This window comes from Dipteris shenzhenensis, chromosome 22 (genome assembly GCF_047967505.1).
Source record: "Dipteris shenzhenensis isolate YYH24624 ecotype China chromosome 22, Dip_SZ_1.0, whole genome shotgun sequence".
Classification (NCBI taxonomy): domain Eukaryota; kingdom Viridiplantae; phylum Streptophyta; class Polypodiopsida; order Gleicheniales; family Dipteridaceae; genus Dipteris; species Dipteris shenzhenensis.
The window spans coordinates 52,812,644-52,828,081 of record NC_141617.1 but is presented as its reverse complement, the minus strand read 5'-3'; the positions used below and the strand labels follow the sequence as shown (position 1 = coordinate 52,828,081).

General features: G+C 46.2%; 1 protein-coding gene across 1 annotated transcript in view; it reads right to left on the bottom strand.

Moving 5' to 3' along the window:
* The window catches only part of LOC147888279 (diacylglycerol kinase 5-like), a 102,439-nt gene that overhangs the window by 76,111 nt on the left and 10,890 nt on the right, over nt 1-15,438 (bottom strand). Inside the window, exons 2-4 of the mRNA XM_087393195.1 lie at nt 1,171-1,293; nt 604-732; nt 391-476 (exon numbers count right to left, since the gene is read on the bottom strand). Of these exons, the coding sequence (XP_087249321.1) occupies nt 391-476; nt 604-732; nt 1,171-1,293 (338 nt within the window). The remainder of the gene's footprint in view (nt 1-390; nt 477-603; nt 733-1,170; nt 1,294-15,438) is intronic.

Sequence of the window (15,438 nt, the reverse complement as noted above, 5' to 3'; positions counted from 1 at the left end):
AAGCAAGTGGAAAGCTCATCTCCTTAGGCACCAGATCATGGCTGATGAAAGAAGGCCATCAGAAGTACTTTTCCCTTGCCCTCAAACCCAACAAAAGAGGTGCCACAAATCGAAAGCCCCACAGATGATTCAAGATGATACTGGTTCAACTACCTCCTACTGTTGGGCATTCACATGGTTGCTATTGCTGTAATTCACATGCATTCAGGAAACCTAAAGAGTTGGCAGACTTCGTCCACGGTAGCTTGTATACCCCTCCTTCATATGTTGAACAAACTAGAAAAAACTTTTAAAAAGACCCATTAATACGTCATGGGCAGAGAATCAAATACTAAAAATGAGCCCAAGTGTCCCTCGATGTGCAAAAATGTGTAAATGCAAGGAGATAACCTATCAATATTCATGGCCTTCGCTTTTGCCACATTACGCAAAAGAGTTTTGACTGAATTTAAATCTGTTCCAAGATTCTTCCTGCCCTGCAAACAGCAACCAAAAAGGTCTACACTATAAGGTCTACAAACTCTATCGATCACTCAAATACAATGCACCAGGAGATTGATTAACTGTGAATCGAATGTCCAGCTTGGAATTGAAATTTCCTACCCATCCAAAGGAGTATGGTAAATTGTTGCCTGTGCCAAGAGGAACTGGCGCAAGAGGGGGTGGATGGGATAGCTTCATTTCTCCAATAATTCCCAACAGCCACCCTGCAGTTCCATCTCCTCCTGCCACCTGCATCATGATTCCTTCCCTCTCACTAAGATGCAAAGCAAAGGTCACTTTTGACTCTCCTTTTTTTTTTTAAAGTTCAACCTACCCAGTCACATTGTGTGCATGAACATGAGTTTTTTGTACACATCTATATTGGAAACATAATAATATATTTAGAAAGATTGGCATTGCCATAGACAACAGTGGCTCATGATGTACCCTTAGATCATGTAAGTAACATTTAACAAAACTCTGAAAATAGAGGAGAGCTTCAATCTATCTCATCTTCTTGGACAGCTCCCATTTAGATCATCATCGTCATCATCTGATTCTTCTGCTATTTCAAATATGTGACGTGCATAATTTTCATTTGTTCCCTTACATAAGCTGACTTGATTTTTCTATACCATACAAGAGATATACAAAGTCATGGAGAGGGGGCAGTGATTAAAGTCTCACAATGATTCTCAAATTTTCTCGAACAGCAATGCCAATATCATCACCTTCTTTGGTTAGTTTCTCTAAGTGAATTACAACTTTGTGCAGCACCTTCTCTGGCTGAACTTCATGTAGATCAAATACCTGCATGTATAAACTGCCAATTAATAGTATCCTTCAATTATCCTGCACATTTGCATCATATGTCACCAGAATAGTTATTTATTCCAAACTCTTTGATCATAACACCTCAACCTATGTGAAACAATACTCTCAGTGCCCAAACACTTGTGTAATAAGCAAGAACTCTGGGGACAGGAATTTCAAAGCTTACAGACCATCAAACTTGTAAACATGCACTCGTTCTGAAGCACCTTTTTGCAGTATCACAGACTATGTGCACGTAACATTCTGCATTTTTTCTTTTGGGGGGTGTGTGTGTGTGCGCGCGTGCGCGTATATTTTGGTGTGTGTGTGTGTGTGTGTGTACATATGAATAATTAACATATGTATGTACAAAAACTTTTTTTTGGGGGTAAGAAGCAGTATTCATTTAGAAAAAATATGGATCATAGTGGTCCCAGAATGAGACAGCTACTCCTCAAAACTAAAAGTAGTTAAAAACTTCTAACTGGCCAGAGGAACGTCTCCAAGAGAATGTGCATCTCGGAGATACACACACACACACACACACACACAATTTTATTTTTTTTGGGTGAAATCCATGATTTTAATATTACAAGAGGCAGTCCCCAAAGTGGAGACCAGCAATTACAATATCAGAATATTTCATTGTATGGCAAGTAAACAGTGTAATCTATCCAGCGAACAGATAGACAATCATAAAAAGATTGCCTGAGCGACATGCGGATATAGTAGAACACACTCTTTCTTTTTTTTGGGGTCCCACTCGATCTCTCTCTCTCTCTCATGATTGGAAGCTAGAGCCACATCTAGAGGGGGCAGATCGGACCCATGTAAGTCACTTTCTTCTCTCTCCCTAGTCTCCTTTGATTCTTTTATACATGGTTTCCATGTTCTTGAATTTGTGGTATGGTTAATCTTTTTTGTTTTCATTACATCTACAAAGCTTCAAGGTCAAGATGCAATCTAGGAAATTTGTATGCATTGTGGTTATCCTGTTGCGTGGGTTGGAGAAGTTTGGGTTTTCATGGGCACATTCGAACATGAAGGTGAGGCATTTGGGGCTCCCTATAGGGGTGCACATTCGAACATGAAGGTGAGGCATTTGGGGTTCCCTATTGTTGGAGAAGTCACCTACCCATTTGTAAGCCCCCATATGAGGACATCATGGCGGAGGTAGACTTGAGTATGTTGGGGTTGCCACATGGGCAGCACACTGGTGCCATGTGGGCAGCATACAAGCAGAGAAAAGCAAAGCATGGGGCTGAGCACAGAGGCTGCCGTGTGGGAAGAACACAGAAGAAGATACCTGGCTCCCCTAGAAGTCGTCTAGGTCCCGAGACCATGCAAGAACAGTATGAAGCCTGGCGCCTCTGTACGGATGTGTACGGGTGCTTCCAGCAGGCTGTACGGATCCAGAACAGGAGGTTCAGGGCAGGTACAAGTCCAAGGAGGAGGCAGAATACCAGGAGCTGTTAGGCAACAGGTTTGCAGCGATCATAGTACAGAAATGGGCCTGGCATACGGTCGGGACAGAGGCAGGAGAGCCTGCGTCAGTGGCTAGGCGTGACCTGCAAGGCAGCAAATAAGGTGTCCCACAAGTCGGTTCTACAGACTGAATCCGTGGTTGGCTGGGTCAGCTGATGTGGCTGATCCAGTCGTCTATTTTGGGGGGGCCTATGGCCCTATAAAAGGAGCCCCTCCAGGGCTCATAGATCATCCAAGGCGCACTCCAGGAGCAGTTTGGAGCAGCAGAACAGCAAGTCTTGGGCCAACATCCAGCAGGACCAAAAGAGGCTGATTGCTGCAGACATAGCTAAGAGGGAGACTTCGCCCTTGGCTATCTTCCAAGGCAATAAGGTGTACGGATCAAAGGGGCAAGCACTGCCTTGTGTTTTGGCTGTCTTGGAGGACAGCATGAAGCTGTGTTTGCGGGCACAATAACGAGGTCAACCCAAGGTCTACAGGAGCACACAGGTCGGGTGTTCTAGAAGTGCCACGGAGGTAGTAGAACAGTGTATTTTGTAAGTACAGGGGTTCACACATTGGTGGGACACTGGAATTGTCTTTTGTATTGTGTCTATCTCTGGGACGGAAATATATTCTACTGGTTCTACCTCTCTCTCATGAGCATTGTCTATTTACTTGCTTGCACGTGTCTATTGAGCACAATAAGGAAAGAAGTTTTGAATTCCACCTTAGCACCACTGTGTCAGTTCTTGGGCCACACATTCTCTATCTTCCACTGCATATATCCTCTATTGTGGTTTGGGACACAGAATAGACTCCCACATGACAGTCACACCCCTAAATGTGTGCTTATGGGTCCCACATCCACTTGATTGATCTTGAGCAAAACAAATAGGATAGTCACATGTGCAAGACTCCCATGGAGTGAATACAATTTATTGCATCTTTATAGAACATCATCTCCACGTGATAGATGCAACAACACACAATTCTATCTTTTAGTTTCCTGACAAAGAATGGTTTCAAGTTTTTGAATGAACGCTGACCAATTTGTGCATCCAAAAACATTGACTTGAACCTTAACTATAGCTCCACCTACAGTTTTAAAATCCACAAGTGAGCATTGTATCCCTTCAACATTTGGCAAGTGAATTTCTAGCATGGTATGAGAGCCCAGACGGAAGTTCACAAGTGGTGGAGCTTTGAGGCAAGGACCTTGCTGAAGGACAACCTTGCTTCAAAGCTTGGGAATCATCTTCTACGTCTGAAGGATTGTGCCCTTGTGAGAAGGAGGTTGACGCAGGTTCAGGCTGGTGTGTGCAAAGTCTGTTTGGTTGCTACAGAAAGTTTCTTGTTGATTGCTCGGTGATTTCCAGAAGCTATGTCTGCAAAGGAGGGTACCAGTGTGCAACTGGTTCAAGGGCTCCCAGTGGGGGGAGGGGGGATCGGTAGAGGTGCTCCTGCACCTGTTACTGTTAATACAACAACCACACCCTCTGAAAATTCCGAATGCCGGAGTGACTGGGAAGCTTCATGGGACAAACAGTTGGAGTTGAGTGCATCTCATAGTGAGTAGGGCTATGTTGTGGGTGTGCCCGCTCCTATTTAGGGATAGGATAGAGTGTGGACAAAGGCCTTTTCCAAGGCTGCTGGGGGGCTGTATGGCCCAGCCCCTAGGGCTGGTTGGCCACGCCCTGACCCTGGTCGAGTTACACCCACTTGGAGGTCGAGTCAACCGACGAGCCTGGTCGGTTGACTGACCCTGGGGTTGGCCTGTGGGCTGCCCCTGGGTTGGCCTATGTGGCAGGCTATTCATAGCCATGCCCTCTCCATTGGTTTGCACTCCTTCTGGAGCATTCTACCACTACTCTTCTGGTGTATTCCCCTGCTAGCAGTATATACAGTTGCCATTGCCTCTATCTGTGTCGATTCTCTCTCCCTCTTATGTATGCTTCCACACTGCATACCACACTCACATGGTATCAGATTACTAGGTCAGCTACGGACCAAGGGAGGGAAGGGTTGACGTATGCTTCCACACTGCACACCACTCACAAACTTTCAGATGACTAGATCAGCAGGATCCGAGGGAGGGAAGAGCTGAGGCACCATTTCTGAAGCGATTGCCAAGCTTTGAAGGCTGCTTCTGTGTGCTGTGCAGCCTGTTTGTATTACGGCTGCTTGGGAGAAGCAGTTCTAAGTGAAGTTCGGGGCAGTCTGCCCACTTCAAGGACAGCCAGCAAGGTCGGCTCTTAGTCCCAAAGGCAGAAATACGTGGCGCCTGTTTGCAGCATCCCACTGAGGATCATGGACTTCGAAAGAAGCGTGTGTTGCAGACACCATCAAGTGAAACGTCGACTAAACAAGAGAGCTCCCAAAGCTTTTCACCACCCAGCCATGGTTACGTAGAGTGCCCCTCTGTTTTCTTACATGAACTCCTTCTGAGTTCCCTCCTCTCTTTCCTGTTGGGGCTCACTCTCTAGAAACCTCCCTCCTAGCCCAGTGCCTACACGTGGCGCCATGTGTCCTTCTTGGACTTTTCACTTTTAGCCCTCTCTTGGGCCTACTAGTGAACCCTTCATTTAATGCCTAAACATAGGAACCCCCTAGGTCTTGGCCTTCGAATCTGCAAGCATTGTCAAGCCCTTTTCCACACCATAATCACGCTGACGTAACATTCCCTTCCCCTTAAGAATGGTTTACATCCTCGAAAACAAAATTGGGAAACCTCCTCTGGAGATTGCTTACCCTTTCCCATGTTGAACTCTCTTCAGGTCTATCTTTCCACTTTTTTCCCGAGAAAGAGGTAAAATTCTATTAATGCTTGAAACCCATACAACCAACTTCCAAAAGGAGCTGTCGATGAAAAACAAAGAAAATAGGTTGCCACCTATAAGAACAAACACCCGTTTCCGGATCTCATGGCTCACCGCCTCTAGAGATTCCGAAACAGGAGCTAGCAACCATGATGGTGGTCTATACATCCAGCGAATACCTCTCGTGGAAAGGGTGTAGAATACTCCGCTGCCAGCCATGTCTGGCGGAAGTGCTCCCGCCTCTCGGTAGTCGCTTTCAAGCCTGGAGTACCGTGCTCCCCAATGGTGCGCAAGGTGAAGATGATATCCTGCCAAATGGCTACTAGGCCTCCCATCACCCAACTGCATTGAGCCACCCAGACGCTCTAGGCAGTGATGCCCCAAACAGTCTCCCAAACACTATCCTCCGGGAGAGGTGGTGGGTGGGAACGGGAGGGCTGAACTGCATCATGGGTCTCAATCCGGGAGACCTGTTGTCCATGTATCCTATAAGCCGGCATGACAAGGTCGATCGCAAAGGCATGGCCTCCCTGCGTGAGCCAGGCCACCATCCTACGCGTAATCCCTGCTCATCCTCTGTGCGCTAGCAACAATCTTGAAAGTTGCCAGCCATATCCGTTGTGCAACAGAGCAGCCCCATAGACAATGCGGGATCGTCTCCAAAACTCCATCCACACCACCAATACATTTGCCATCTATCCGCATCTGCTCTAGCCAAGGGCCGATGGGCAGGCCCCCATGCACCAACAACCAAAAGAAATAAGAAATCTTTCACGGGCGCAAACTCATCCAAGGCGGGGCCAAAAGTGGCCTATGACTTGACCTCTCTCGAGACATCTTGCTCCACTCCCTTGTGAGGGGGCCATGCTACTGCCTCAAGCTATAAACGATGCCCGATGTGAGTAGTATACGACAGGAAGGAGACCTCCACCCGGTCTGAATGCCCCATGCGAGTGGGCCAAAACCACTCCCTAGATCACACTGAATGTCACATCAGGGTCTGCCCTCCCAAATCCATAGGTGCCACACTGCTCCCTCCGGGGTTGATAAGACTATGGAGGGATCGATGTACCAAGTCCTACCCAAGCGGCCCACAATCCTGACCCTCTGCCACTCCAGGTCCTCTAAGCCCACCTCTGTCTCCTCCATTTCTGACTCATCTTGCAGTGAGCCTCCAAGTCCCACCCTGTAGAAACGAGACTGAGGGAGCTGAGAGATTCCCAAACGAAGCGTATACAGAGCGGTACCCTTGTCCGTAAGAACTATCCTGACCAGCAATGGGGGGTCCAAGGGCTCCATAATCCCTCCCACCAAGAGTCTGGGATCGCCTCCTCAATCTCCTGCATCCTGGTGCCTGCTCCCCGGAGGTAAGAGAGGGCCTAACTGCGAGCCTTTGTCTCTCTAGGAAGTCGTCTCCGTGTCCCAAAGGATCTGGCCGGTCCCCTATCCCATTGTGCCCATCCGATATGAGTCCACTGCGCACCTTTGGATCTTTGACCTTCGGATGCAAGATGAGCGGCTGCCTCTCAAACTTGTCTCTGCAAGACTGCCTAGCCCATACGAGTCCTCTTGCCACACTCTGTAGAGGCTCCGCATCAACGTAGAATGGCACTGGTGCCATTCTCCATCAGAGTGGCACTGGTGCCACTCTCATTCTATGTCTATGTCTATGTCAATGTCGAGTAGATTGGCAGTAGTGCCATGCTGTTGGGGAAGACATTGGCACAGTGCCACTATCCACAAACTCTCATGGATTAGAATGGCACTCTCTATCAGAATGGCACTAGTGCCAATCTCATTTGTGTCAGTCACAAAGAGAATTAGATCAGTGCCCTATGAAGTTAGATTGTAGAGAATTCTCCATGTTAGTTTGTCAGAATGGCACTTGTGCCAATCTCATGCAATTCATGTTTGCCAATGTCTTCCCCAACAGCATGGCTCTGCTACCAATCCACTTAACACTGACATAGACATAGCATGAGAATAGCACCAGTGCCACTCTGATAGAGAATGGCACCAGTGCCATTCTTATTCCATGTCTATGTGTATGTCAGTGTTAAGTAGATTGGCAGCAGTGCCATGCTGTTAGGGGAGATGGAAACAGATGTGGGACATTTATGCATAACATTTTTGAGACATTGGCACAGTGCCACTATCCACAAACTCTCATGGAATAGAATGGCACTCGTGCCAATCTCATTTGTGTCAGTCACACAGAGAATCAGATCAATGCCCACTGAAGTTAGATTGTAGAGAATTCTCCATGTAAGTTTGTATTGAATGGCATTTCTTATTTTGTACAAAATGGCACTTCTTATTCATGTACCTCCATCTTATTTTGTCACTACTCCGGACCTTTGTTTTAGGATTTGTAACATAACTACTAGACCTTGAGCTTTGGTAAAGGAATGCATAGGAATTATTTAACCTTGGACCCTGGGAGCCATCCTACTCCATGAGAGTTTGTGGAGAATGGCACTGGTGCCAATCTCCACAATCTCAATTAGTTTGCCACTCTCATTCTATGTTTATGTCAATGTCAAGTAGATTGGTAGAGCAGTGACATGCTAACAGGGAATATGGAAACAGATGTGGAACATTTATGCATAATATTTTTGAGACATTGGCACTCTTGATCAGAATTAGCACTCTCTATCAGGATGGCACTCTCTATCAGAATGCCACTCTCATTCTATGTCTATGTCAGTGTTAAGTAGATTGGCAGCAGTGCCATGCTCTTGGGGAAGACATTGGCACAATGCCACTATCCACAAACTCTCATGGATTAGAATGTCACTCTCTATCAAAATGGCACTGGTGCCAATCTCATTTGGATCAGTCACACCGAGAATCAGATTAGTGCCCACTAAAGTTAGATTGTAGAGAATTCTCCATGTGAGTTTGTACAGAATGACACTTATGCCAATCTCATGCAATTCATGTACCTCCTTATTTTGTCACTAGTCCAGTCCTTTGTTTTAGGATTTATAACATAACTACTAGACCTTGAGCTTTGATAATGTGATGCATAGGAATTATTTTACCTTGGACCATAGGAGCCACCCTAATTCATGAGAGTTTGTCAAAAATGGCACTGGTGCCAATCTCCACAATCTCAATTATGTTGCCACTCTCATTCTATGTCTATGTTAGTGTCAAGTAGATTGGTAGCAGTGCCATGCTAACAGGGAAGATGGAAACTGATGTGGGAACATTTATGCATTAATTGTTTGAGACATTGGCACTCCCTACCAGGATAGCACTGTCTATCAAGATGGCATTCTCCATCAGAATGGCACTGGTGCCATTCTCTATCAGAATGACCTTGAGCTTTGGTAATGGAATGCATAGGAATTATTTTACCTTGGACCCTGGGAGCCATTCTAATCCATGAGAGTTTGTCGAGAATGGCACTGGTGCAATCTTCACAATCTCAATTAGTTTGCCACTCTCATTCTATGTCTATGTCAGTGTCAAGTAGATTGGCGGCAGTGCCATGCTAACAGGGAACATGGAAACAGATATGGAAACATTTATGCACTCTCTACCAGGATAGTACTTTCTATCAAAATGGCACTCTCTATCACAATGGCACTGTGCCATTCTTTATCAGAATGACCTTGAGCTTTGGTAATTTTACCTTGGACCTTGGGAGCCATCATAATCCATTAGAGTTTGTGGAGAATGGCACTGGTGCCAATCCTACAATTCAATTAGTTTGCCACTCTCATTCTATGTGTATGTCAGTGTCAAGTAGATTGGCAGCAGTGCCATGCTAACAGGGGAGATGGAAACAGATGTGGGACATTGGCACAGTGCCACTATCCACAAACTCTCCTAGATTAGAATGTTTGTCTCTATCAGAATGGCACTGGTGCCAATCTCATTTGTGCCAATCACAAAGAGAATAAGATCAGTGCCACTGAAGTTTGATTGTAGAGAATTCTCCAGGTGAGTTTGTGCAGAATGGCACTTGTGCCAATCTCATGCAATTCATGTGCCTCCTCCTTATTGTGTCACTAGTCTAGTCCTTTGTTTTAGGATTTATAACATAACTACTAGACCTTGAGCTTTGGTAAAGGAATGCATAGAAATTATTTTACCTTAGACCCTGGGAGCCATCCTAATCCATGAGAGTTTGTGAAAAATGGCACTGGTGCCAATCTCCACAATCTCAATTAGTTTCGGAGAAGATCCACCTATAGGACTGTTGCCACTGCCAATCGGTGCGAGACATATTCCCAAGAAGCCCCCGCTATGAGAGATGGAGAGGGAGATAGAGTAGGGAGTAGGAGTTGACTCACTGCACACACACAATAGTGGGGATAATCACAATGAGTAAGTGGTACCTCCCCAAGCACACACTTTATATATTATGGATAAGGTAGTAACCCTTAAGTACAGCTAAGTACAAATGTGTACTTAGCGTACTTAAGTGTGTACGACGCTAAGTGTCCTACACCAAAGTACAACATAAAGTACTGTTTACATAGGGTGGCCAGTGCCTTTACCCCAACAACCTCCCACTTAAAGGCAATGTGCCCTCAAGGAGAGAAAGAATAAAAAACAGCAAATGTATACAATGTACAAGACCAATATGCTGGCCTCAACCAATACCCATAAGAGATCTGCAGTGTGCAAACCTCTCTGCAGCTAACCCTTTGGTTAACAGATCTGCCGGATTGTCATCTGTATGCACCTTAACAAGCTGAATTTGCTTGTTCTCAAGCACCTCCCTGATGAAGTGATATTTCACATCTATGTGCTTCGTCTTTGCATGAAAGACAGGATTACGTGCCAACTGTATGGCACTCTGACTGTCACAATGCAACAATGGAATCTCCAATGGATAACCCAAATCTGCCACTAGTCGAGATAGCCATATAGCTTCCTTGCATGCCTCAGTGGCTGCAATATATTCAGCTTCTGTAGTAGACAGAGCAATGCACTGCTGCATTCTAGATACCCACGACACTGCACCTCCAGTGAAAGTGAAAACATATCCGGTAGTAGACTTCCGGGTATCAGGGTGACCGGCATAATCAGAGTCTGTATAACCCTGCACTTTTGCATCTTGATTGCCGAAACATATACACAGGTCCTGTGTACCCTTCAGGTATCTCATGACACCTTTCACTGCATCCCAATGCTTCCTGCCAGGTTTAGCCATGTATCTACTAACCACTCCCACTGCAAACGCAATATCAGGCCTGGTTGCAACCATAGCATACATGAGACTGCCACACACTGATGCATACGGAATCTTTGACATCTCAGCCCTCTCGGCATCTGTCTGAGGGCTGTCCAAAGCACTGATTTTCACATAAGGAGGCAATGGAGTACCAATACTCTTCCCCCCCTCCATGTGAAATCTCTGCAAGACCTTGCCAATGTATTCTTTCTGAGACGAGTATAGCAACCGCTTTTCCCTATCCCGAAGTATCCGCATGCCCAGTATATGGTTGGCATCACCAAGATCCTTCATATCAAAGGTTTGGTGCAATCTTTTCTTCAAGGCATTGATCTCCTTATGAGATTTTCCAGCAATCAACATATCATCCACATACAAAATGAGGATCAGTAAACTGCCATCTGAAGCTTTCTTGGTATACAAGCAGTGATCAATGTCACTTCTCCTATAACCTTGGATTCGCATGAATGTATCAAACTTATGATACCATTCTCTGGGTGCCTGCTTAAGACCATAAAGACTTTTCTTCAGTCTGCACACAAGCTTCTCCTTTCCCTTCACTGTAAAACCTTCTGGCTGCTGCATAAAAATCTCTTCATGTAAATCACCATGAAGAAATGCCGTCTTGACATCCATTTGGACCAAGTCCATATCTGCATGTGCAACCAATGCTAATATAGTTCTGAGAGTTGTCATCTTAACGACAGGAGAGAATATCTCATCAAAGTCAACACCATATTCCTGCTTGAACCCCTTGGCAACCAGTCTGGCTTTATGCCTTGGCTTTTCACCAGGTGTGACCTTAAGTCGATAAACCCATTTGCATGGCAGTACCTTCTTACCAGTAGGCAAGGATACCAATTCCCAAGTGCCATTCTTGTGAAGACTGTCCATTTCAGACTTCATAGCAAGATCCCATTGAACCTTGTCTGCCCTCTGCCTAGCCTCTCTGTAGCATGAAGGCTCTCCACAATCAAATAATCAATGCCTGGAACAAATCTTTCTGGCTGCCGCGTCGGTCTGGTTGACCTTCTAACCCAATGACCATCGTCTTGAGCTGGCTGTCCAGCCTGTTCATCACCCAGATAAGGTGGCTGTCCCATGTCTCCTGGCTGCATTTGCATGTCAGGAAGATCACCTAACTGTGCCTCATCCATTGGGATGTCTTCTGCCATACCTGGCTGTCCATTAGGACCTGCTGCAGCATCATTTAATGGCTGGTTATGCTGCTGTTGTGGCTGATTTACAGCTTGTCTGTGTTGCCCATGATGCCTGTCATCATCAATAGTTACTTTTAAAGGTCCCTGCTGTACAACAGGTTCCTTGAACATGATGGTTTCATCAAACACGACATCATTGCTGCGTATAAGCTTTCTGTTCTTGGGATCCCAAATCCTGTAGCCCATCTCACCTTTGTCACCGTAACCTAGGAATATGCATTTAAGAGACTTTGGATCCAGTTTAGTTCTGTCCTCCCTGCGTACATGCACATACGCGACACAACCAAAGACCCGTAGGTGTTTGTAAGACGGAGGCTTACCCGTCCATGCCTGTTCAGGCACACCGCCACATAGTCTCTTGTTTGGTGACCTATTAATAAGGTGCACAGCTGTCTTTACAGCTTCAGCCCAAAATGTGTGTGTGCAGTGAGTCAACTCCTACTCCCTACTCTATCTCCCTCTCCATCTCTCAACTGGTATCAGAGCTAAGGCTCTCTTACTCCTCCCCTCATCCCCTCCATCCTCATGGGCTCTCCTCTCATGTGACTTCCGTCGCGAGTTCTCTCTCACTCAGCCAACGGGCTGTTGCTGGAAATCAACTCGAGGCGGCTGCACGCAACACTTTCATCGCGATGGCAAAGGCATGTGAGTAAGGTGTGCGAGCAGCAGGCGAGAAGGCACGAGCTGTGTGCGAGCATTGAGCAGCTGCACACAAGCGGGAGCGGCTGCAAGCAAGGCGGGAGTGGCTGCAAGCGAGGCGGGCATCTGCGCGCGGCTGCGCGCGCGACGACCAGCAGGCCGGCCTAACCAGGCTGACACAGGTCGGCCGACAGGGCCGACACAGGTCGGCCAAGCCGGCCGACAGGGGTCGGCCATACTACCGAGCCCCGCCAGCCTCTTCCTTCTCTGCCCCGCGTGCCCCCGACCTCTTCTACGTTGCTCTTCGACAGAAATAGCAGCATAGGCTGCATTCAGCGCGTGTCTCCCCGTGGCTGCTCTCTGATAAAGAAAGCTGCACATATGTGTGGTTCTACGAGCTCTCCGGGCAGCGTGCACGTAAATCGAGAAAGGTACATCGCGTGATCGAAAGAGTACAGCAGGCAGCCAACGGGCAGACGCTTGTAGCGCGGGTACGTGCACAAGGGTACAAACGCAGCGGTGCAAGGGCATCGAGTGTCTAAGGGCACGCTTTCCTGTGTTTCTCGAGCGCACGTCTTTTTCTGCGTTTTCTTGTTCTTCGTGGAGGATCTTTGAGTCCCATCTGGGCTCATACACCGAGGAGGGATTTTCCTGTTTATTCGTTGTCTACGGGACAACATTGTATTTTGCCATTGGCATTTGAGCCAGGTACTTTGTGATTTACATCGTACTTTCATTTTCTGCCATTTCCTTTACGTACCTTGTACTGCACATATGCACGTACAGGTGTTCTACTTGGGGCAGGGCTTACACTCGCACTGAGGCTTAGCTTATGCCGCAAACAGTGTTGAGACAGGTCTTATCACTTGGCCAGTGATTGTACACAGTGTTGGCACTGGTATATGCATTGGTCAGATCTGTGTTGACATATGCAGCGTATGCTTTTTTGAATGCAAGTCAATGGACGTGCAGTCACATGCCTTGTGAGCAGTAGCACTTGATGCCATATACTGTGTTAATGCACGGAATGTGCCGTCAATTCAAGGGGCTTTTGATGCTATTGTGCGTGGGACATATGCTTTAACTTGTTGCTGAAAGTACAACCACATTTGGTACAGATTTGGTCGATTTTGACCAAGTTTGACTTTCGTCAAATTTGGGGCTTTTGTTGCCTGACCGGCAATCTGTCAAGTGGGAGCACTCTACATGCATCAGACTATCTCGTGGAGCACTACTATGCTTTGAAAGTGCAAATTTGACTTACAGTGTTTGGTCAAAGGTCAATCTTTTCCAGATTGGAGGTCAAATCTCTGATTTTCTTCATGCATTCAAAGGGCTTTTGAGCCACCTCACTTCCAAACTGTAAATTCAGTTGGGGGGGAAGTTTCTGGAGCATATGGAGGTCTAAAATCAGGGATTTTCATCAAAAAAATCAGAGATTTACTGTTTTTTGACAGTCCGGGACTGTCAAACAGCAGGTTTGATCATATTTGAATATCAAAAAAGTCAAAAAAAAAAAAAAGTACTGCTGTTTTTTTTTTAAATATCAGTTCTGGGATTTTTCTGGAGCGATTTGACGCAGCCGTACCGCACTTTCGCCAGCGAAAAAGACAGGAACAGCTTGCTGTACTGTTTCTGCAGCAAGTGGGAGAAAGACTTTCAGTTGGTTTTATGCCACTGAAACAGTACCAAGTTCACTTTTGATCGTACTTCCGCTGCGGGAGAATTTTCTTGGAGTGACTGGTGCTTAATTGCACGCCTACAGGGAGTCAGGCGGTTCCATTGAGGAACAAACTCTACTTTCTTTACCATGAGTTCCGGCAGCGACGTGTCGTCCTTGTTCCAGATAAAGAAGCTCGAAGGAGCTAAAAACTACGACATATGGAGGACACAATGCTACAATGTGCTGATGCAGAAGGACCAGTACAAGCCTATAAAGGAGAAGGGTGTTAAGCCCTCCAACGTTACTGATGAGCAGTGGGAGAAGATGGACAACTTGGCCATGTCGACCATTATGCTTACAGTTGTTGATTCACTGGTTGTAGGCATCAGGGATGAACCTACTGCGTGGAGGATGTGGAAACGTCTTGAGGATACTTATGCCAAGAAAAGTGCCACGGGAAAAGCTTACTGGCTGAAAAAGCTTGTTGGTCTTGACTCTTCAAATGAAGGAGGGGACACCTATGTCCACTCATATTATTGAGTTTAACAGCATATTCAGCCAGGTGATCAACCAGGGGTTGAAGCTCGATGATGAGCTGAAAGCTACACTCATCCTATGTTCTCTACCTGAGTCATGGGACACATTCAGGACTTCTACCAGCAACTCAAATGCCATTCTGTTATTTGCAGATGTGGAGAGTGCTCTTCTACAGGAAGAGATGAACAGAAAGAACAATGCTGTTGGGAAGTCGAATGCTTTGAATGCACGCAGCAGGTCCAAGACACGTGGAAACTACAAAGAAAGAGAGAGGAGCAAGTCCCGCTCTAAAAGTGATCTTGTATGCAACTATTGCGGCAAGAAGGGACATATTGAGAAAAAGTGTTTTCAAAAGAAGAACGACCTGAGAGCCAAAGAAGGCAAGATTCAAGGCAAGTCTAAGGGCAAGGAAAAAGAGGAGCTGCATGTTACTTATGTTAGTGACAGTGACAGTGGACGTGAGATATGTTTCACCTCTTCACTGGAGGCTCATACACTTCATGCTGGTGATGGATCAGATATGCTTTCCTGGATCATAGATTCAGGTGCTTCCTTTCATGTTACACCCTACAGAGATCTGTTTGTCAGATATGCAGGAGGGCAGAAGGG